Here is a 24,029-nt window from a genome sequence, read left to right on the forward strand (position 1 = left end):
ATTAACAGACTCCCACATCTTACAAAGTCTAACCCTTATCATCCAACTATCTTTATTATTGTTTAACTCGTGAAGAAAAGAGTACTCCATGAAGCATACAATACTAAAAATTTAAATAAGTCAAAAAATAAAAACACAAGAACATTTCTAAAGAGGATGTTGGTTAAATAATAAAAAAATCCAAACATAACAAATCTTAAATGCTTAATATTTATAGAGTTTTAAGAAACCAAAAGACACTAAATAAAAGGTTGCATAATTAAATATGTGATTATGACATTAAAATTAGATCCTAGTGGCATTGGTGATGAAAGATGAACGAACCTTCCTTCCTATATTAATTAGTTGATGTATTTTAAACCACTAAAGTTTAGTTGTTGGCTTAATAAAATAAATGAATGTTTCAAAACTTATAATTAATTTATTATTAATGGTTATATATTGTTGAATTTAAATAGAAAGAGGAAGAGACATGTAATTTTTTGTAATCTATTAATTATTTTCTATTTTTAATATTTTGTAATGTAATTATTTTTTAATCTCAACCAATAGATTAGATAATAGAAAATATAAAAGATGAGAAATAATATACCACAAATCTTAACTACTTAATATCTATAGAGTTTGAAGAAGAAGGTTGCATAATTAAATATGAGATTATAACATTAAAATTAGACTCTAATGACATTGTTGAGAGAATATGAAGGAACATTCCTTCCTATATTAATTAATTGATATATTTAAGCCACTAAAGTTTAATTATTGGCATAATAAAATAAATAAATATTTCAAGATTTATAATTAATTATTATTAATGGTTACATATTATTGAATTTAAATAGAAAGAGAAAGAGACATGTAATCTTTTATAATCTAATAATTATTTTTTATTTTTAATATTTTGTAATGTAATTATTTTTTTAATATCAACCAATTTATTAGATAATAGAGAATACAAGAAGATAAGAAATAGTGATGCCACATCACATTCTCTAGTCCCAACTTTATATATATATATAGAGAGAGAGAGATTTTTAATATTTTGTAATGTAATTATTTTTTAATTTCAACCAATATATTAGATAATAGAGAATAAAAAAAGATGAGAAATAATGATGACACAAATCTTAAATATTTAATGTTTATGGAGTTTGAAGAAGCCAAAAGGCACTAAACAAAAGATTGAATAATTAAATATGAGATTATGACATTAAAATTAGGTTCTAATAGTATTGTTGAGAGAAGATGAAGGAATCTTCCTTCCTATATTAATTAATTGATGTATTTTAAGTCACTAAAATTTAATTGTTAGCATAATAAAATAAATGAATGTTTCAAGACTTATAATTAATTATTATTAATGGTTACATATTGTTAAATTTTAATAGAAAGAGGAAAAGACATGTAATCATTTATAATCTAATAATTATTTTCTATTTTAATATTTTATAATGTAATTATTTTTTAATTTCAACCAATTTATTAGATAATAAAGAATATGAAATGATGAGAAATGGTGATGCCACATCACCTCTTGTAATCCCAACTTTATATATATATATAGATATATAGATATAAATATAGATAGATAGATTTGTAACATTTTACCCATTCCAATTATACAACAAATAGATTCCATATGTTACTATTAGATAGCCCTTTTGTGGTACTATATATCTCAAGTTTTAAATAGTTCTAATTTTCATAATTAGAAATTTACTTCACTCAAAAAATAAAATAAAATAAAATTTTATTATATTTTATGTTATTACAAAACATTTACCACCAATTTTATTATACCCATGCATTTGATTACGGAGCTTGGAATCTATTTTATTATACAAACTCCCCAAAGTTTCTCAGATAATGAACAACGGAAGTACAATGAGAAAAAAATATGATCTTTCTGTTCTGAATTTCATCCGACATTGTGCATCAGTCATTTCTTCACTTCATGCAATCACTTGAGGAATTTTGTCCAGAGCCTCTTGTATTTTCTTCTCGTCAAACGACAAGTCAACCATCTTTCCTTGCAAGTACTTCTCATAAGAAGCAAGGTCAAAATGGCCATGGCCACACATTGCCGTCAGAATAACCTTTGCTTCTCCAGTTTCCTTACAACGGAGGGCTTCCCTGATGGTGGCTGCAATTGCATGAGTCGGTTCTGGCGCTGGTATTATCCCTTCAGTTCTAGCAAATTGTATAGCACCTGCAATACAGAAAATGAACATCCCACATGAAACATGTCTGCTATTTTCTATATAACTAGCATCAGTTGATAAGTTGGGAAACAGGGAAGTTAATTGCCTTGAAAGCACTCGGTCTGAGGAATTGAAATTGCTTCCATGAGACCTAATTCATAGACATGTGATAATAATGGTGCCATACCATGGTAACGTAATCCTCCTGCAGCAACAAAGAATGCTAAGTAAACAACAAACGAATAAAATTTAGTTCATCATATCGATAACAAAACAGTATAATACCAGCATGAATTGGATCAGGAATGAAGTCGTGCCCAAGTGTATGCATCTTCATCAATGGAGTCATCCCTGCGGTATCACCAAAATCATAAGCATACACGCCTTTTGTTAGAGAAGGACATGCAGTAGGTTCAACTGCTCTTATTACAGGGTTGATTTTTCCATTGAGTTTCTCTCGGATGAATGGGAAGCTGAGCCCGCCAAAATTGGATCCACCACCAGTACACCCTATGATGATGTCTGGGGTTTCTCCTACAGCCTCCATCTGCTTTATACACTCTTCTCCTATGACAGTCTGGTGTAGCAAGACATGATTGAGGACGCTGCCCAGGCAATACTTTGTATCAGCATTTGTAGCAGCAACCTCTGCAGCTTCTGAAATGGCTATTCCTAAACTTCCCGGGCTTGATGGATCCATTTGCAGAATTTTCCTACCTGCTTCAGTGATGTCAGATGGAGATGGATGTACTTTTGCACCCCAAGTCTGCATCATTAATCTTCGATATGGTTTCTGATCATAAGAAGCACGGACCTGCCATACCTATACAAAGATTTCAAATTAAAATGTCACTAGCTCTACATGAATTCAGAAAACGAATTAAGTGCGGATATAATGCAACTTGGAATCAGTTCCCTGACTCAATTAACAGTTAATATGCTTACACTACAGAGGAAATAAGGATGTGTGGTTTCAAACGACTTGATCAAATGGCTAGCTGAAAAGGGGGAACATAAAACACTTGCTATCAACTTTGGCCATATGTTCTACGCATTTTTCTCCAAAATTGACAACATCACACAAGTATGCATTATGCAGAAGGGAATAATCTAAAGCTGTACAAATTGAGCTAACCACACTATAACATAAAATCCAATTTGGTTCAACCTACTTGAATGGACAGAACTGGATGCAAGATCTATGACTTTGCTTTAAATTGTCCTACCTCACAGTTGAGACCAAATAAGCTGCATGCGAAGGCCAGTGAACTCCCCCACTGGCCAGCACCGGTTTCAGTTACAACATTTTTGGTGCCTTCTTGTGCATTATAATACACTTGTGGAACTGCAGTGTTAGGTTTGTGAGATCCAGCTGGGCTGACACCTTCATATTTGTAGTAAATTCTGGCGGGCGTATCTAGAATCTTCTCCAACCTCTTGGCTCTAAATGAAGTAAAGAACATAAGAGAATTCAAAAGATGGCACAGAAAGATATATCCAAAAAGATCATACATTATGTATTAGCAGAGCAAACCTTATTAGAGGCGTTGGACGCCAAAGCCTGTATATATCAAGAACTTCATCAGGGATATCTATGAACCTGTCAGTGCTTGCCTCTTGCTTAATCAACTCATCAGGGAATAGAGGAGACAAATCTTCAGGTTTGACAGGTTCAAAAGTTTTGGGATGCAACGGAGGAGGAGGTTTCACTGATAGGTCTGCAATCACATTGTACCACTGACAAGGAATTTCAACCGGTAACGCAACAGCAGTCGCAGCTGCTCTTACTCTACAGCCATTTGAAAGCCTCGGGCGTGTAGTCTTTGCCTTCAATGGAAAAGACCCAAGAAATTGTTCCCCAGCTGAAAGTAATAGAGGTGGTTAAAAAAGGCAAATTCAAGCAACACATCAGAACAATAAAGAAACTTCTGTTCTAATCAAGGTTGCTGTGGCACATGATTTAGTCTAACATGATCTGCACTCATAAAAAATAACCCACTACAAGTATAATTGTCTGGTGAAAAATCCACTCAACCTACCAGTCAAACGAGGATGGCTTCATGTCATCAAAGTGCAGGGACATCAAGAAACATGCCTTAAAACCCTACTACGGGCAGCACCATGTCTCTCTAAAGATTCATGCTTAATTTAGCCAGTGTATTAATCATAATTTACAACCACAGCCCACAAAGAGCGAATAATCGATAGCATTTCCAACAGCAAGAACCAATGATTGAACAACCTTAAAACAATCAAAGGAATCAACAAAACAGAAACATTGGAACTCACTTTTGGCATCAGCTAAAGATTGATTAAATGCATGCAACAGATTAGAACAGTACAAGTGGAACAGTTACCTTTGATCTGGTTTCCTGTTGACCCGGAAATGAGCAGTGGGTTTAAATTTGCATATAAAAGTGATTGTGCAGCCATTTTCAGAAAGTTTCTGCAGTTGTCCTGAGAAACTAGTAAGTGATGGTGTGACGATGCTGGTGCGGCGAGGTAAATTTCGTTGACCGCCGAGAACTTTTTTGTTCTTATCTTTAAGGCCAGGGCTATGCTACATTATATGTAACATCATACGTAGACATTACATCCAACAACTCAGAACAGTTTCAAGAGAAAGCAACATTTTAAATTTGTTGGGTGCAACATCTTGTTGATGCATGTTACGTTAAATGTAAAAAGCCATGTGGTAGCAGTGGAGAAATTGAATTTGCCTTGGACCATTTCAATTTGAATAACTGAAGCAATCAATACCTTTGAAAAAATTCACAGGGAAAGACTCTATGATTGGTGCTTGGATTCGAAAGTATAAAGTAATCGAAGTACGCGCTTTGCCCTTATTAGCTGCTTTTCAACCTCTCCGACAAAGTTAATTAAGAGCATCACCAAAATACTCTTTAAATAAGATTTTATTATTTATTTAAAGAGTTTTAAGACTCTAAAAGACATTTCAATTAAGATTCTTCAAATAAAAAATGATCCTCTCTCTTTAAATTTAAAGAGTTACTTTCTCTCTTTTCAATTTATATTTTATGACTTTTTGTTGAAGAAAAAGAGAAAGGTACTTTAATTATTATTGACTTTTTTTTAAAAAAAAATAGTTATTTAATTAAAATAATATTAACTCATTTCTATTTGAAGAGTCTTTTGGAGAACAATATCTTTTTTCACTCATCTATTTACCACATAGGTAAGCAAATGAATATTTGAAGAGTAAAATTTATAGAGCCTTTTGGAGATGCTCTAACATGAAAAATTTACAAAAATAATCATAAAAGTTTTATTATTTTCACAATTAACCCTCTTAATTTTTTTCTATCAACATTAGCCAAACACATGCTTTTCTCCCCAAATTACCCTTCTTTACAAACCAAAAGCAACATTCTTTCTCAACTTTCGTCAAACAAAGGCAGCTTCCACTCTTGAATCATCAACCAACGGCAACGGCAAAAGGCAACGATAAAAAGTGAAATCCGATCATAATTTATTCGGATCCAACACTAATCGACATCACATAGTGGTATGAGTTATTTTCTTGCTCGTGAGTTTGACTGAACTGCAAATGATTTCATAGGTGAATCTGGCGACAATCAGCCTGTCGCACCAAAAACCATATTCATTATAATTAACTATTAATTTGATAGGGCTGAAATAATTTATTTTTTTATAATTTAAGGCTTAATGGATTCAGTTGTACTTGAATTGTGTTACGATGGTTGCTGAGAGACATTAGAGGATGGGCGTATAGAGTATGTCAATGGTAAAAATAGAGCTTTTTTGGTTGGAAAAAATTATCTTTTTGATAAGTTATTGGCAAGAGTATACGATGTGTTATAAATTAATCCTAATGAATATAGTATCACAATGAAGACAACTTTGAGGTCTAGTAACACATTATATCGTGTATGTGCACTGCCCATGGATATATTTGATGATGAAATGGTGAGGGTTGTGTTACATATGGCATCCGACGTAGTTAATTTTGGATGTATTCCTATATTTGTTACCACATCACCTCGAGTTCCGAGTGGAGATATTGAGCCAATAGAAACAAGACCATTGAAGGCCAAACAAGTATTTTAAAATTTAAAGGATTATGTGGCTTGGGTCAAGCTTCAGAGTTGGATTATCTGATAATTAAATCTTTCTTAATCTTTATGGGATATTTTGACACAAAATAACTAAGTAATTTAATGGACAAAATTAAATGTATTCTTAACTTTCCTTTATAAGTACAAAACTCATTATTTTGGACTAATTAAAATTCCAAAACTAACAGCCAGCCACAAACAAATTGCCGTTAACTTCTTTTCATTTTCTTTAGTCGTTTTCGTTTTCCTTTTGCCCTTTCCTTCGGGCATTAATTTTTCTTTTCTTCGATACTTTTCAGTCGTCGCTTTCCTTCTTTTTCTTTTGGACTCTTCTCTAAACTCTTTACGAAAAGCAGACAAAGACAAATCTTAAAGGAAAAAGATCTCAATAAGTAACTTTTTCTTTTTTAATTTAAAAGAAGATCATTTTAATCCAAAAACTGACAACTTGCAAATGGAGTGATAAGAACACATAAAATTCCTTCAATTATATCGTTTGAGATTTAATTAATTATAAATTAGGAAATAGTACTTAGGTTGATTAATTAGCTTGTCTATGTCGCATAAAGAAATAAATGGTGAAAGCATATAATATATATCCCTAATAATTCATATGTAAGACAAAACCAAATTGAAGTAGTTGTCAACAATACAACATAGGGTTACAAAATGATGATAAAAGAGATATTAATATACCCCCTTTGCCACTACCAACAAACATTTCAAAAATAAGAATGTGTACATCTCATTATATATGAGTACTAATTAATTGATTCATTCCCATTTGCATTGAACCCTATGTGTGTGCCTAAAATCACACCTTAATACCATACTACCATCCATTCTCCTCAACACAAAACTCTCAACCAAGACAAAGCAACCAAATCTTTGCCACCCGTTTTCACCAGCAATTTCTTCAACTCTCGAGACTCTCAATTCCTTTTCTCTCCCACGAACCCACCCTCCTTCCTCTTGCAACCACCTCATCTTCTCGTCAATGGCCAAACTCAACCCCACAACACCACCACCACCACCTCTACCCCACCTTCGCCGTCTACAGTTCCTATCACAAACCCTATAACCCACGAACCCTAAATGCCTACCCCTGTCATCCCTCTCACCTTGCTTGCCATAAACATAACTCACTTCCCTTTGTACATTCACATTCACATTCACTTCATTAGCATCATCCCCTCCATTGTTCACACATGAGAATATTTTCTCCCACCACTGCTGGAGGGTCATCTTATACAACACCGACTTTCTCATTTGGTGTCTGATTCTTGATTCTTCTCTAACGAAAACAAATGGGCAGTACCATTTCCCTACAATGCTAACACTCGAACGCTTGTTGGTGATGGGGAAGTTTAAGCTTGGGAGTTGTGTTCGAAGAGAGATATCGAGGCCCAGGGCTTCGCTGAGTTTATCATTATTCCATCGGCGTAGAAATGATCTTGATGATGAGGAGGAGCTGCGAAGCTCCCAGCCTTTCTTGCGGAGAAACTTTGGAGGAAGGCCGTCGGTGGTGGCTGCTGACGTGGCGAAGAACGAGTGTCGGTGGTAGCGGTGAATCTTGAACTGCTGGTATATGTTTCTGAAATCAAATGGCTTTGGTTTCATGTCTTTTACTACATTGCTGAAGCAACACATACCCACCTCTGTCTCCCTTGAACTTTTGCAAGTTTTCCTTCAGAAAAGGGGAAAAACAACCTTTAAACGTTTCTCAAAAACTGATAGCAAACAAGCGGTGTGTTTGTTTTTGAAAATGAGAATAACGTTTGTTTTCTAACTCAAAAACGTGTAATCTGAAAACAGAAACAATGTGCATGTGAAATATTGAAAAGAGGGTGTTAGAACAAGTAAAAATAGTAACAACCGAGTTTTGGTATATTTAATTTTCCTTTTACAAGAATTAAAAAGTACTATCACTTCTATTGATATATATATATGTTATAAAAAATAGTATTTATAAAATAATACTAAATATCCCACAAATATTGAGAAAATTTATATGGTGCATACACTTTTTTTCTTGTCATGTGTATGCTTCAACTAATTATAAAAAAAATAAATACACGTTATAAGAATTAAATAAAAATAAATTTGTATATTAAAAGTATGATGGACTCTCATGTAAATGTTTCCTTTTTATAATTTTATAGTTAATGTAAATGTTAAGAACGAGGACGTACCCTTTGTATTTGCCTTTAGCTCTAATAACATAGTACCGATTGGATGACAACGGTTGATCGAGAACTGGGAGGAACCAAACTTTAGTAACACTAGTTTCTTGATAATCATTTGAATGAACAACTGTCAGCATCTTGTCTTGAGGAAACGGCAGTCTTTTTACTCTCCTAAGTTTACATGTTCCCCAGCAAAATGTATCTTCTGCTTCTGCTTCTTCATCTGTAATCAATAAAATACCCGAGTATGGACCCTCTTGTGGTGGTAGCTCTGCTGAAAGAGTGCTGGGCGATTTTCTGTACAAGGAAAGAGGCCTTGTAACATACATGGCTTAAAGCTTAAGTTAACATGTACCCTCGTGTGTGTGTGTGTGTGTGTGTTTGGTGCAGGAGAGAACAGGAGATGTGGTGTGTTTATGTGATGATTTGCTTAAGAATTAAGAAATGGGAATTGGGTTTGGCTTTTAGATATGATCAAACCTTTATGTCCATGATTGCCCCTTTAATGCTGAGATGGGCAGATGGGGGGGGCCATGAAGCTTCAAGACTTTCGGTAGTGGAAGAAGATATAAAACGAGAATTAAAGATAAAGTGCGCTTTACTTCCTTTTTTTTAACTTTGCTTTTTTCTTGTGATTGTGTAATACATTAACCACGTAAAACGGTAAAAGGCAACGTATAGTAAATTTAACCACGTAATAGGGTTAAACTTTGAAAATGCCAAAAGAAAAAAAATAAAGTAAATTTCTTTTTATGTCAAAACATGCTTACCAAAATTTTGGTGATTAGAAATTTTAAGATCAGAGTTATATTCAATTTAGAATTATCTTATTCAAAACACCACACATTGGTACAGAGTATCCGAGCTTCCGGGAAGGAGGGGAAAAAAAAAAAAAAAAGCTTATGCTTTTAGTTTAAGGTAGGTATTTATAATTCCCATCATCTCTCCACCCGGGAAACGCCCAAGACACCCCCTTGCTGCTGCAACCTCGTTGAACTCACAGACTGAATCACCACTGAATGCTTGAAGCTGTTCACTTCTTTCTTTTTCAATCTTTGTATCTTCTGTTAGGTCTTCACCAGCCTTAACAGTGGGTAGAGGAAATGGATCAAGGGGAATTTCCATGACAGCAGACTCCCCACCCACAGCACCCACAAAATCCTTTAGTTGGCACATTGCAAGTGGAACTGGTTCAAAGCTGTGGTCTCCATACTCAACTGGAGTCGAGTGGTCTCCTGTGACACAAAGGAAGTATTGGAACTTCCCAGATTTCTCAGCCTGCCAGAGCAGTCTTGCTAGCTGGCCTATTGCTCGATCTACAGCTTCCAGAGCTTTAACTTTGAAAATGCTAGCCTTATCATGGCCAGCATCATCTACTGCCTGCAATACCAAATATCCATGTTCCGTTATCATCACAGTTCAGAAAGCCATTGACCCAAGATCATAGCTGTCAGAAGATTTAGACCTTAATGTGAAGAAAACCAAAATCATAGCCATCCGATCTGCCTGGTTTATGCTCATCCTCCCCCGGTACAAATACATTTGGGCAAGATTGCAAAGGAGCTGAGAGTGCCTTAGCTATGGCAGTTGCTTTGGAAGTTAAAATTGTTCGATAATCTCCAGTAGCTCCAGGAGCTTCCAGGATATCAATATCAAGTGATAGGCCCAAACCAGCTATAATCTTAGTAGGAGCTACCATGCATGGCCATAATCCATGTTTCTTTTCAAATGAAGGTACCTGCAATATGCGATTTAGGGTAAAAAAAAAATCATATAACTAAGAATTCTTACTTGATATAAATTAAAAAACGCTCCAATTGGAAAATTTACATCTAGGAAGGTAATGCCACTTTCTAACACAAGGGAAGAAAAAGAAGAAAATAATTTCAAGAACCATGACAGTGAAATCATACTACCAGACAGCGCATCCAATGATTGAGACATTAATGTTCAGTTTCTCTAAGCAAGGCCAGCTGCAATAAAGAAAGACAAACAGAAAAGTCAAGGATTACAACACACCTCTATTCGAATACCACAGCCTCGCAAAAGGACAACATTGGCGATGTTCTTCCCTTCGGCTGCCCGTTTTGCATTTAATGGGTGAGAAACCAGAATTTTTGATATTTCCCTGGATAACTCATTAACAACTGCTGCTGTGTGCTTTGCTTCATCAGTATCATCCAGTGCCTGAGCTTGAAATAGCAAGCGGTTGTCCTTCAATGGATCAGTCCCTGATATATTGCCACTTAAGTTTGGTCCTTTGACAACCACCCCACACCTGTGTTCCGTTGCATACCTGTGGTAGAAGATTGTTTGTTAAGCTTGTCCATGTCTAATTTCCAAAAAGTTGAAGTAGGTAAAAGCCAAGAACTAAGCTATTTATTGTAACTTTGATGGATGAGTTCTGTACTACTTGATTCATGGGAACAAATTTGCATTCATACAAACAAAGGTACCAAATTCAACTGCCTTTTTTTTTTCTTTTTTTTTTTTGGGAGAGAATCATTGAATCATAAGCGTTAATGTTTTTTTTTTGGATATAATTATTGAATCATAGGACTTGGTCAACACATAATTTTAGGGTTCAAAGAACAGATTACATTTTACATTGTATTGAATTTAACAAGAAACAGCTGAGCATGATATAAATGTTCAGTGAAGAGGAAACACTGCACCTGACTCTAACTTCATACTGCGGAAAAGACGGGAGCTTCATTCTATCCAATGCTGCACATAATCTGGGTCCTTCCTCTTCAAAATGCCTGTCAGCCCTCCTACTGGTAACTATTCCAGTTTTCTCATCCAAGGTCGCAAAATTTGACTGAAGATCAAACATAGGTAATTGGTCATGACATGTAACCACCAATCTAAAACACATTAACCAAATATTTAAATCAAAAGAAACTACAAGAAGATGCTGATTATTGATTAGTCATGTGAGATCAATAACAGCAATAAGATTATAAAAGAATATGAAACAAGAAAATAAACCCACCTTGAAAGCAATATCCCCAGGTGACATAGCCAGTCCAGCACCCATGGACTCAAAAGCACCACGTCCTCGGTAGTACACTCGCGGGTTGTAACCCAATAAAGAAAGATGAGCTGTGTCACTTCCGCAACCCAAACCCACTTCAACAGGATCCATGAGACCGTTCACTCCAGCAGATGCAATGGCATCCAGGTTCGGCACATAAGCAGCCTGCAAAGGAGTCTTGTACCCAAATCTTGGCAGTGACACATCTCCTAACCCATCAATCAGCACAAATGCTACTCTCCTCTTGGGCAGATGGGGACTACCCATGCTTCTATATTCTATCTACCTTCACAGTAAGGTTAAAATTGAACACAGAAATGAACTTGTCAAAGCTGCTCACTTCCTTATCATGATAGACTATTTAACCCCTACAGAACGAGAATGGAAAAATAAATAAGAATATCACAGCAAAGACAAATTTCAACCAGAGACCATGTAAATTGTTTTTTCATACATTCTACAAAATATGATTAAAATTTGGTGCATCCTAATTTTTTCAAAAACTAGTCTTAGTAGTCAACTAAGTCCAAGTTAGAGACATGGGCACCAAGAACAATATATGCATAAAATGCAGACACCAATCATAACAAAAGCTCAGAATATCTGGCCATATGATTTTATTTCATTAAAACAATGGTTTGACAAAGAAATCATATGCAACAAAGAAATCCAATGGAATCAGTAAAGCGCCAAAGCAAGCAGCAGTCCAGCAGATTACAAGCTTTAAATAAATATTCAGCAAAGTGAAACGAAATAGGCAATCCACTTGCATCAAGCTCGAAAACAACAGCACACAAAAGAAAACATTTTTCGTCATATTCATATCAAATTCCAAATGGGATCCTCTCATTATCAGCTAAATTGATCAAACAAACAACCAAAAGCTAAGGAATCAAACAACAGCAACATCATTAACTGAAAACAGTTTAGTCCCAAGCTAAGAAAATGGAGCAAATCAAGTTAATCTCAACCCATTAACAAGTGCATGCAAACAAATAAACTTTCCCAAAACAAAAAATGGTATCAGAAATCAATTCTTACCTTAAAAAGATGGGGAAAAAAAATCAATTTTGATATTTCAGAGCTTATTTAATCTCGTACTGGTTCCTGGGAATTGATTAACATCGGGGAAACGAATCATTCAAGCACATTTTAATCAATTTGGTTTCTGTATCTGGCGTGAAGAAGATAAAAGTGGTTCGAACTTTTATGCAAATGAAATGATGTGTTTTTGCGTTTTTTAACGAATTTAATAGGTAAATGAAGTAATAACATTAGGATCCCTATTGTTTACATTTTCTCAAATAAGAACATAGTATATCAATTTGTGTCAGATAGGTTACTGTCTCCCAAATCAAATGTCTAAATTACCCTTCAGAATCGGAATTATCCGACATACATTTATATTGTGATTGTTGTTAAAATTCAAGATTATAGGACTAGTTTTATCATTACAGTAGGGTTTGGGACTTATTCTAATAACAGTATAAACATCTCGTTATTTGAGCAAAAATGAAAATTTTGGGATCTAGATGCCATTTTCCTAAAAGCAACTGATTTAAATATATATTTTGATTTGTATGAAATATTTTATACAAAATATATTGCTAAATAATCGGATCAGCCTGCAGTACCACAGTGGCACCATGCCACTTCCTTTTGTCTTTTGTAGTAAATTATCATATAACCCCTTTCACTCTTTTTTATTTAAACTTTACTTTACAAATATTAAATTAATTTCAACTGCATCCATGTGAACATTACCGAAATACCCATGCTGACCAACGGTGACCGGATTTCAACTGACGGCGACGGAAAACTCGAGTTAGACACTTTTGGCCGAGCCGAGTCCAACGGTGGTGGTGGTGACCTCTCATGCGTGGTGATGGCGCCGGATCGAGCTCCCAAAGCCGTGAATCCTTCAATGACCGATCAACGGCAAATAGGCTCCCCCCGGTGGCTGTGATTGGTCGGAAAATATAGAGGGAATCGTGGGGAGCAAAACTCAAGTGATAGCATCACCGAAAATCGGAGAAATCACGGCGAATTGAAGCGGCGGTTCTGCGGCTTTTTACGGCTTCAATCGGGAGCTTTCCGAACGCTTTTCGGCGACAAGATTGGCATGGAGATGACTGGCATTGCACGATCTTCCGATCGGTACCAACCTTGGCCGGTGAAGTGGCCGGAAATGGAAATAGCATCCGGGTCAGGTTGTGGGTTCGGCATGGGCATTTCGGTTCACAGAGGGGGTATTGTGATATAAGTGTAATATATAATAAGAATTTGTAAATAATAAATAGTATAAGGTACTAACTAAAATGTCTATGTGGATGTAATACATATTAACTTAATATTTGTAAATTAAAATTTAAATAAAAACAAATAAAAGGGGATTATATGAAAATTTATAATATTGGAGCCATAAAAGACAAAGGATGTGCCACGGTACCACTGTGGTACCGTAGCCTGATCCAAATCGTGCTAAATGATGCTATTTATATTTTATACATAATTTAAATTTTCAATTAAAATTGTAATCTCAATGAATAATAAAAAAAGGAAAATGTGTTAAGGACTTACTGTTACGTGGACTCGAGATTTTGCAACGACTTGTCACTATTACCCGCCATGTGTTCTCGTATATTTTGAACAGCTAGTTAAAGGTAAAACATTTTAGCTAGATTTTAAACAAAATCTTAATCAATCAAGCAAACGCCAATTTTGATTCTTTATGCTGAAATCTCGAAGAAGAAACAAAGTGCACAACACAACACTTCAATATGATGAAGAGGATTCTAATGTCACGTTTGCTCCATTCACAAACCTCCACTGCTAGACTCTTGTAAGTGCTTCTGTTTACTACATTTGTTAGGTTGTGTGAATTAGCTAAGTTTTCGTGACTCGTTTGTTGTTATGATGAGATTATGTGTTCTTATGTTGTGTCTCTGATGGTCTTGTCATCTGGGTTTTTATTTATTTCCAATTTTTGTTGGATTTAACTGTTATTTGTTGGAGAAAATGTTCCCTTAGCATGTTTATTTTCTTTGATATGGGTTTTTTTCTCATCTTTAATGAGATCCTGGACCATTATACGACAAAAGGCTCTCTCTTTTGGAATTTTCAGTATCTGCAATGTGTATCTTTGCCCTAATATGTCATTGTTTCTCGTATTGCTGAGACAGTCCAATTCCTGTGTCCAGTAATGGGAGATCATTATCAACTGGTTCAAATAGGGTAGATGATCCCTTAAAGTCTGAGGGCACTGAGACTCCAAATGTCAAGCCTCCTTCAAATGAGAAGGTAGTTTTGTTGTACTCATGAAGGGCTTCCTTGAATTCAGTTTCTCCATAGAGTCAGATTCTTCTCCTTCTGACCTTACATGCATTTTGGTTTAGGTACTTGTTTTAGGTGGAAACGGGTTTGTCGGTTCACATATCTGTAAAGAAGCTCTAGAGCGTGGTCTGACTGTTTCTAGCTTTAGCAGGTATCATATTGTATTTACTTGTGATCAAATAAACATCACATGGAAAATTCAGTACCTTTTCGTTTTCTTAGTTATCGTATAATTATGCTTAGACACTGAACTATTTCTTTCTAGGTCTGGAAGATCATCTCTTAAGGATTCTTGGGCCGAAAGTGTGGTCTGGCATCAAGGTTCACTAAGATTCAGAATTTCAGATGCATATTTATTGCAAATAGTTGATTAAATGTAATACTGTCTTTCTTTTCGAACTACAGGAGATCTGCTCTCACCTGATTCATTAAAAGATTCACTGATTGGAGTGAACTCTGTGGTATGATTAGTTCTGTTACCATAGGTCATTATAAGCCTATAACCACAAAACAAAATCCAGGAGAAAAATGAAGGGTAGAGATTTTATGAGGTCATTCATACTATCACCGTGGTGCAGATCAGTGCTTCTTTAATTTTTTTGCAAAGCACAATAGGTCAATTGGTAATAGTCCGTAGTTTGTTTTCAACAGAATATTCCTGTCTCCATCCAATGATTTGGCATGCTTTGATTGGTAGTTAGTTGGAAACTAGAGAATATAAAGGCACAATTCTGAAGAAGGCATATCAAAGTTGGACAATATCTTTTGGAGGATTGTAGAGTTTCCTATTGTGTTATGAACTTAATTTCTAGTTTGCTTATTGACTGCCATTGGTCTTCTTTATGTTAGTGCAACAAGATTCTCATATTTTCATAAACATCTGAAAACTCTCTCCCTCTTCTCCTATGTTTAACATGCTGAAATCTTTATGTTGATGAACTCTTAATATGTAACTGGATGCTTAGCTTTTTGATTTGGAACTTATAGATCTCATGTGTTGGAGGTTTCGGCTCAAATTCATATATGTACAAAATTAATGGGACCGCCAACATAAACGCTGTAAAAGCTGCTAAAGAGCAAGGTACGCCAAAATTCTTTGAGCAACTGCTTTAAGTATCTAAGCATTGCCTTCTATCATTCTAGAATAATTTTTTATTTGAAGTTTTGTATTGCAATGTTACCGTGTGCTGAGAGTGACATGAAATACTTCCTTGCAAATCATTGTCTGTAGGTGTAAAAAGGTTTGTGTTTGTCTCTGCTGCTGACTTTGGTTTGGTAAATTATTTACTACGGGGATATTATGAGGGAAAGGTACTTTCTTGCTCTATGATGTTCATCCACAAATTGAATATATGTAAAACACTAAATGTTCTGTGAATTGAAACAATGTAGTTTCTGTCCCTGCTTCTGTGTAACCAATTAAAATTCAAAATTGCAACTCTTTTTCTTTATCATGGCCGGGCATTTTTAGTTGGTGTTGCACTTTAATTTGTCATTTATCTGCTATGCTTAGAGAATTCTTTTTCCCCTTTAATCCTTTTTCTGATGATTGTTTCTGTCCATCTACTCTGATGCAGAGAGCCACTGAAAAAGAGTTAATGACAGAACTGCCACATGGAGGTCAGGTCTCATTCCTTGCTCTGATTCTAGACTTTTGTTTTGCTGCTAGGTGGTTTTTTAAAGTTAAGAACCATGAGTAATTAGAGGTCCTTTTGAATTATTTATTCAATGGCATGAGTACATCAATGAAATGATTTCTCATGGCTAGAGCAACTTAATGCTAAGAGGGAATACTTTTGTTCATTTTACGTAGGTGTGATCTTGAGGCCTGGCTTTATACATGGGACTCGTCAGGTTGGAAGCATCAAGTTACCTCTAAGTGTCATTGGGGCTCCATTAGAGATGGTAAATTTTGGCATCTATATCTTCCCTCAACAGATTCTTATCTTTACCCAGCAGTTCACTGAGTTTTGTGTCTCTGTTTCTAGAGAGCAGAGCCTATGGGTGGTAAAAGCACACATGGAAATAGATAGTCATTGTTGAAGCCTTCCATCTATTTGCTGTTTCTTAAAACTCACTGATGTTCGCTCATCCATGGACCATTGAAATTATAGAACCAAGGAAATTTCCTAGCTGTCTGAATGTCTGATCTAGGGAACACAGGATAAAATGTGATGTATCAATAAACAATCCTTTTAAATGTTTTCTCGGTATATCTTTCTTATTCTTTTTGCAATGTTGCATATTGTCCATACACTCTGAAAATAGTTCAATCAGAACGACTCTGTTTTGTTGGTAACGACAGATTTCATGCGGGTCTGGCAGAGGGCTATGTTATTCAATTTTTATTTCTCCCTTTTCTTCAATTAAATTCATGTTTAATGCAGATGCTGAAACATGCAAAAGTGCTGACGGCAATTCCTCTCGTTGGTCCGCTGTTAATACCTCCAGTACGTGTGACTTCAGTGGCAAAGGTTGCTGTGAGTGCTGCAACAGATCCAACATTCCCCCACGGCATCATTGATGTATACAGTATACTACAGCATAGCCAACAAAAGTCAGCATAGACGTATGTTGAGTTCTTCCCTCTCTTGTCATTTAATTTTTTCTCAGTTACATGGGTCATGATGCAGCTAATTTTCTTTGAGAGCAAAATTAAATCCTTACAACATGATGTTAGTGCCATTGTCCAGATCTTGTTTCTCTCCCAAATCAAAATAAGTGATTTGTTTGTTGGTAATTTTTACACCATACAAACTCAATAAAATGCATCAGTTCAATGACAAAATGCAGATCTGTTTGTCACTATTTCTTGCCTTAAACTCTCAGTTCATTATTTTAAAACAAGAAAATTACTTGCAATTTAAAAATGATTGCAAAATGATAATTTCCCTCGCACTCCATTCAGAAGGCATCATGAAAAGAACATCAAATAAATCTGTGAATAATTCGGTCACTGTTGCAGATAATTATGAAAATTGAATTATCACAATGGGTAGCAGCACTTTCTGTTGAATTGTTTCTCTCTTGCTTATATGCCTAGCATTGTGCAGAACTTTTAGAGGCTATTTTTGTCCCCTCTTTAAAATTCTCATAGTTAACAATTGAAGCATCCAACTAATTTTTTTTTTTCTCAGTTTTAGATTTTTCCACCCTTCTCTCGGTTTCTAAATGCAATCGTCTGTCTTTGTTTTTTTTTTTTTTTTGGGGGGGGGGGGGGGGGGGGGGGGGTGGGGGGGTGTGGCAACTACCTGTAATGTGTAAAAGATTTAACAGTCTGATTGGGAAATATCATCACTGATCAATCTTATTTAGTGGCAATTGCAAATAAAACTTACAAAAACAAGCGAAAGATTGGAGAATTTAGAAGTAGTACTCTATTAATAAAGATCTCTACGTAGAGTTCAAAGTACCATAAAACAAAGAGATAAAGAACACAGCAACAAAATGTGCCTTAAAGTAGGGAAAAATAAACGAAACAAACTGATTCAACATCAAAACCTCGAAATTGATTTGGGAAAACAGAAGCAAAAACAAAGCAAGTGGAGTGGCAGCTATTAGCTTCAGCTTCATTTGTTGGCTCCAACAGTGCTCTTCACGGCATCAGCAGCACTCTCAGCTTGAGCCTTCACCTGCTGTCCAGCCTGCAAACATCAATTACCGATATAGAGTTATCATATTCTCATATATTTGTAAATGATATTATTTTTTTAATTGTTTTAGTAACCTGGTTGCATGAATCCTGGACAGAGTGGACAGCATTGCTAGCCTTATCCATCATCTGGCTGCCCTTTTCCTGGATGAAAGATACAAGCACATCATCAGCAACAAGTGAAATATACAATTGATTCATGTAATGTAACAGCATGTAATTAATTAAACAAGCATAACGTGTCAGTATGACTCACCTGTGCTTGGCCCTTGGTCTGGCCAGCTTGGAAACTTGTATTCTGGGAGTCCATCTTCAGTTCTCTTAATTTGACTGAGCAACTAATTAAACTCAAAGGCTAATTAATCGGCTTTGGTGACTAAGGTTCCAGGATTTGTAAGTGTTTATAGTGTGTTAATGGGGCATTTAGGTGATGCCATTTGTTGTAACAAATAGAAGAGGTTGAGAAATTTAGGCTTTGGTCCTTTAGACTAGGTAATTCTGTTGATGAAATAAAATCTGATTCTTGATTCAAAAAGTTGGTTGACATTTTTGAGACTTGGTAATAAAGGTTTTGTTCCTTGATTATAGATATCGAGACATGACCCAATTGATGCCAAACCCTAGTACATTTTTAATCATATCATAATTGAAACATCATGAATAAAGATTATACATATAATATGATGCATGAGCATGATTTTAAGCATAACGCTTTTAAGTTATCATGAAGGGTACAAAAAAATAAAAATTCTTGACATACTCAGGATCTTGAATTAACTTAATTAACAGGATCTGAAAAATTTACAATTGAAATGAATGATGGATGAACAATCATTATTAAATTGTTTACTTTGATTTTTAATATTTATTATTAGATTGTATGAAATCAATAACTTAAAATTTATGCTAAATTTTAAATAAAAAATTCAACTTGAAATAGTCTCAGGCTAATGATGTATACTCCTCGGACAAAATTTTTGAAAAGCCTTCTCACTGGTGTTTATTTTTTGATGTCACAATTCATTATGCTTAGGAGTGGACTAACTTACAAATCAATCTTTTAAATCTTCTTGTACCTCCCAAGATTTGAATTGAAGTAACTAGTCTTATAAAAGTTTAAAGTAAAACCATTCAGCCAAGCCTCCGGAACAAGAATAGTAATAATAATAATAATTTTGGCCATTAATAAGCAATGTTGCACTAGCGCAGTAAGAATTAGGATACTAAGGCTCCGTTTGGTATAATTTTTCAAGTAAAGTTTATTTAAATAGAGCTTTTAATAGTAGAGCTTTTACATAAAAAAAAAAAATTAGTTGTTTGGTTGTCAATAAGAGTTTTTATTAAAAATTTATGAAATTATTTTAATAGACAAGTTTTTTTAAGTTATATTATGAAAAGAATAAAATAATATTGTCAAATAAGTAGAAGATATTTTTGATATTTTAATACTTAAAAAAAACTTTTCAACCTCTACTCTCAAAAGTTTAAAATTTAAGCTCTTACTAGTAGAGGATAAATAACTTATTTAAACTCTAAAAACTCGATCAAAAAAAAAATCAAACAATAACAAAAATTATGATAAGTGTTTATATGATTAAATAAGCACTTATAACCATTAAATAAGTCATACCAAACAAGCACTAAGATTACTCGGAGCTAGAGATTCGAAACTCCATAAATTTTTTTGAGGGGTGTCTACGGGGTGTTTATTCGACTCATGTTTCTAAAGGAAAAAAATTATCTTCACTTAATTACGATATTCACTTAATTATATACCATAATTAAAAAAAAAATAAGTTTTTAAATATGTTGCGGGGGCTTGAACAACTACCCTCATAATTATAAAGATAAGGTTCTCACCACTGGAGGCGAAGTGATTGAAACTCCATAAAATTTTAATAACGTTTTTCTTTTTTTAAATGGAAATTTTGTTTTGGGATCGATGGTAGGGTAGCTGAAAATTACTGATTGAGAGTTGAAACATTTTGTATTGGCTTTCTTTTTCAGGACTGTTGTACGTCATGGAACTTTTGATAATGATGGTGTGTCTAATTGTTTCGAATTCAAATGTCTGCGATGGTACCCGAAGCCCTTTCTCAACTGTCAACATTTTTTCTTTGACATATCGATTTTTTATTTTTAAATATAGGCGTTTTTAAGTTACATTTATTATAATTTATTTAAAAATCGGGCTTCATAGTGAAAATAAGTTACAAAACAGTGAGATTAAGTGAATTAGGCTGTATTTGAGATTAAGGTTGATTAATTATAACTTAAAAGTTACAACATTAAAGTGTTTAGTAAACACTACGTGCTATATCTTGAAAGCTATATTAATATGATTTTTTACTTGTATGATAAAAATCTATTATATCTTTAATAATTTTTTCAAAAATATTATTTAAAATTTACATTTACTATATAATTATTAATTTTTATTTTATAATTATAATATTTTTTCCATAACAATAGTATCTTAAAAGTTACAACACCTCAATTCCAAACAGGACCTTAATAAGTGAACTAACTTTGATTAATACAATAACGAGCACCTGTTAACCCAACTAGCTCATATAAGATACGTTCAACCTTTGCTACTTACTATTACTTAAATTCCAGTGTTCAAGTGCACAAAGCACATCAAACTACACTTGGGATCAGGCATAATTGAATGGAATTAAAATTTTTTGTTTACATAGACAATCTAATAATATTTTTTTTTAATATAATGATATATTACAATTAAAACTCAATTAATATTTACAATCAAAAATATATATCTGGACTCTTCTTAATAATTCTATTATAGTACAACTTAAAGTTCGACCTGAAGAAATATATAATCTAACCCAAATGATGGAAAAACAAGTAAATTCTTATTTATTAAAAGGTTGGGATTCAAACCTTTGAATGCATGGATTGACCAATGGACTAATAATGAATTAAGAATAAGAAGAGATCACAATTTCTACTCAAGGCACGTTATAATTAAGTTCACAAGACCATTTCAATAAAGTTAACGGAGTTAAGAGCTTATAAGAATGGGTGGAATTTTAAGATGGCAGCGGCCCCCACCTGCGGAGGCTGGCGCCGTCCTTGCGGCTGGGGTCAACGGTCAACCATACGCTGTATCACTATCAGTGCGTGGATTGCTGCAACCAATACTTTTGGTGGTCCAAGGCCTTGCATTAAAGTCCGTTGCTGCCGAAACTACGACAAATTTTAAAGAATTGATTGCGAAATCGCAATTAAACATCAATGAAGGAACGCCGCTGTAGAAGAAAAGCATAAATTAAAATTTAAAAGTTTTTATTTATTTTTTCCAGATTCATTTATCTTTTTAGTGTTGTTATTATTACTCAACGTTTTACAAGAACTAATTAAAATTATTCGGAACTAATTAAAATTATTTGGATCAAACGTTTTCTCTGGGATTTAACGATATCTTTTTGGGGATTTATCCAAAAAAAAAAAAAAAATTCGAATTTAGCTATTACAAATATTGAACTACTAATTAATTATTCGGGAAAAGAAAGGTCCATCTATTCTTATAAGAAAATTCAAAATAACATATTGACTGCAAAGAAAGAATGAAAAATAACCACAAAATTAATCAGCTCTTCACAAGCCCTGAAAACTTAAAGAAAAAAAAAATTTACAAATCCAAATTCAAATTGAAAACCAATTAAGATAAAAAATTATTTTTGAGAAGAGCTAGCATGCATGCCGGTGGCTGTGGATTTATTGGGTAGCATGTGCTTCACTTGTTCATTCCAACAGTGTTCTTCACAGAATCAGCAGCTCCTTGAGCCTTGGCCTTCATTTGGTTCCCAGCCTGCGTCAAAATTATATACATTGATCACAATTTCATTATTAATTATATTAACTGATCAATTGAATTAGCAGTAATTATAATTCACCTCTTGGACTGAATCCTTTGCAGATTGTGCAGCATTGCTGACCTTGTCCATCATCTGGTTGCCCTTTTCCTGAAAAAAAGATTAAAAAAAAAAAACGGGGTGTGCCTACGTATCAACCATTCTGCCCAATCAACGAAAATTGAATTTCATTCTTAGGCTAAACTCACCTGAGCCTGCCCCTTAGCTTGGCCAGCTTGGTAGCTTGTGTTCTCAGATGAATTCATGTTTACTTTTTCTCTTTCTTTCTTGAGAAACAAACACACACTGGAAAAAATGAGAATGAAAATCGAAGTTCTCTACTTAATTTGGTGAGTTATGTCCCATGCATGATTGTGACTGAAATTTATAGCGTGTTAGCACCGTTCCTTTGCATGACAATTGGCACCAAAGTGGTTGCGGGTTTGAGGATTTTGGCCTTTGGACCCGGGATGCCGTGAAAAGTGTCAACAATCGTATACAATTTAAAAGGTTATTAACATTTTATTTAGGCCTTGAAAATTTGAACGACTGGAGAATTACAAAACATTAGCACGTTCGAAATTATTTTTGGTAATTGAATGCATGTATACTTCGTTATGATCACGTAATTAAAGCTTTGTGCTGTTTGAATTTCTACACGACAAGTGTGCTTTCACAAATTTGCTAGCCAGTGATTTAGAAAACAAAGACGTCGAATCACTGAAATATTTTGAACTATACGTAGTTGTTTTAGCAAGAAATTATTTATGAATGAAAATGAATAAAGGAGGCACCAAAATATGTGTAGTGGCGCTTATCCTTGTGCAGCTTTAGAACATGCAGCGTTTTACAAACCCATCCCTCGTGCACATGGATTGATTTTCAATTGTTTTTTTTTAAAAAAAAATAAATAACTGTGGCTACATACATTTGAAAGCATTTTCCAAATTGTTTCTCATTTTTCAGAACCGAAAAATAGTAAAACACGGGCTTGGTTACATGTTTTTGTACACTTGCTTTACAAAACAGAAATACATTTTCTTTTTTATTTATAATCATTGATAAATTTTGAAAACAGTATTTTATTTATAAAAAAAAAAACTCAATTTTTTTTTTTTTTTTGCATGACTCTTATTTTACTCATTTCAGAGAAACAATGTATGAACACGTTCTTGCTAATTTCAAGTTTAAGGGACCGCACTGCCAAACGCGTTTTCCATTTTAATGAAGAACATCATTTTAAAGATTCATCACGAGATTCACTCATATATAGACTAGTTAAGTTGGGTCATAAAATAATACCAAACCAATCAAATCATTTTCTTAATATACAGATCAAATCAAATCAAATCCGCAAATTAAAATTATTGGCTTCTTTATGTAGTGATTGATTTTGATTGACTGAATTTCTATTTTTACTCTTACACTATCAGAATGTGACGATTACCATAAATTATATTATTCCTTAAAGCATTAATTGACAGTTTTATTTCGTCGTTGATGTAATATTTTATTTTTATTATTCATTGATGACATATTAAGGAACTTCTTAATCTGCCAAATAGTACACTTTAAATATTAAATAAATATACAGATTTTACTCCGTTTTACCAGTAACTATCTAATATATAACGGTCCCAAATCA

The 24,029-nt window shown here is 34.2% G+C and overlaps 5 protein-coding genes across 10 annotated transcripts; 1 reads left to right on the forward strand and 4 right to left on the reverse strand.

The window, feature by feature from the left end:
* Positions 1–1,733: 1,733 nt before the first annotated feature.
* LOC102629591 (uncharacterized) lies at positions 1,734–4,880 on the reverse strand. The gene is made up of 6 exons (XM_006482255.2): positions 4,559–4,880; positions 3,736–4,063; positions 3,428–3,644; positions 2,487–3,024; positions 2,308–2,406; positions 1,734–2,209 (listed from the first exon to the last, which is right to left on the reverse strand). The coding sequence occupies exons 1-6, from the start codon at positions 4,632–4,634 to the stop codon at positions 1,953–1,955; spliced, it is 1,515 nt and encodes a 504-aa protein (XP_006482318.1). The 5' UTR covers positions 4,635–4,880; the 3' UTR covers positions 1,734–1,952.
* Positions 4,881–6,914: 2,034 nt separating this feature from the next.
* Positions 6,915–9,070, reverse strand: LOC102629871 (uncharacterized). The gene is made up of 2 exons (XM_006482256.4): positions 8,491–9,070; positions 6,915–7,985 (listed from the first exon to the last, which is right to left on the reverse strand). Exons 1-2 carry the CDS (start codon positions 8,811–8,813, stop codon positions 7,073–7,075), a joined length of 1,236 nt encoding a protein of 411 aa, XP_006482319.1. The 5' UTR covers positions 8,814–9,070; the 3' UTR covers positions 6,915–7,072.
* A 198-nt stretch (positions 9,071–9,268) lies between these two features.
* LOC102630360 (uncharacterized) lies at positions 9,269–12,749 on the reverse strand. 3 transcript variants are annotated; one of them, XM_006482260.4, is made up of 6 exons: positions 12,563–12,749; positions 11,480–11,803; positions 11,160–11,305; positions 10,504–10,780; positions 9,950–10,222; positions 9,269–9,864 (listed from the first exon to the last, which is right to left on the reverse strand). In XM_006482260.4, exons 2-6 carry the CDS (start codon positions 11,786–11,788, stop codon positions 9,385–9,387), a joined length of 1,485 nt encoding a protein of 494 aa, XP_006482323.1. In that variant the 5' UTR covers positions 11,789–11,803; positions 12,563–12,749; the 3' UTR covers positions 9,269–9,384. The 3 variants fall into 3 exon arrangements, with proteins under 3 accessions (XP_006482323.1, XP_006482322.1, XP_006482321.1); XM_006482259.4 differs by having other exon boundaries at positions 11,480–11,807; XM_006482258.4 differs by having other exon boundaries at positions 11,480–11,889.
* A 1,398-nt stretch (positions 12,750–14,147) lies between these two features.
* On the forward strand, positions 14,148–18,869 carry LOC102631071 (uncharacterized protein At1g32220, chloroplastic). 4 transcript variants are annotated; one of them, XM_052443684.1, is made up of 11 exons: positions 14,155–14,363; positions 14,704–14,821; positions 14,917–15,005; positions 15,120–15,175; positions 15,260–15,315; positions 15,842–15,935; positions 16,086–16,165; positions 16,432–16,474; positions 16,668–16,759; positions 17,242–17,423; positions 18,578–18,869. In XM_052443684.1, exons 1-10 carry the CDS (start codon positions 14,302–14,304, stop codon positions 17,419–17,421), a joined length of 870 nt encoding a protein of 289 aa, XP_052299644.1. In that variant the 5' UTR covers positions 14,155–14,301; the 3' UTR covers positions 17,422–17,423; positions 18,578–18,869. The 4 variants fall into 4 exon arrangements, with proteins under 4 accessions (XP_052299645.1, XP_052299644.1, XP_052299643.1 ...); XM_052443683.1 differs by having other exon boundaries at positions 14,156–14,363; positions 18,605–18,869; XM_052443685.1 differs by lacking the exons at positions 17,242–17,423; positions 18,578–18,869 and adding an exon at positions 16,843–17,196 and having other exon boundaries at positions 14,148–14,363.
* A 3,231-nt stretch (positions 18,870–22,100) lies between these two features.
* Positions 22,101–22,856, reverse strand: LOC102606660 (stress-induced protein KIN2). The gene is made up of 3 exons (XM_006482263.4): positions 22,594–22,856; positions 22,427–22,495; positions 22,101–22,341 (listed from the first exon to the last, which is right to left on the reverse strand). The coding sequence occupies exons 1-3, from the start codon at positions 22,648–22,650 to the stop codon at positions 22,267–22,269; spliced, it is 201 nt and encodes a 66-aa protein (XP_006482326.1). The 5' UTR covers positions 22,651–22,856; the 3' UTR covers positions 22,101–22,266.
* Between the last annotated feature and the right edge of the window lie 1,173 nt (positions 22,857–24,029).

The sequence above is a fragment of the Citrus sinensis genome, chromosome 6, assembly GCF_022201045.2.
Source record: "Citrus sinensis cultivar Valencia sweet orange chromosome 6, DVS_A1.0, whole genome shotgun sequence".
In the NCBI taxonomy this organism is placed as follows: Eukaryota; Viridiplantae; Streptophyta; class Magnoliopsida; order Sapindales; family Rutaceae; genus Citrus; species Citrus sinensis.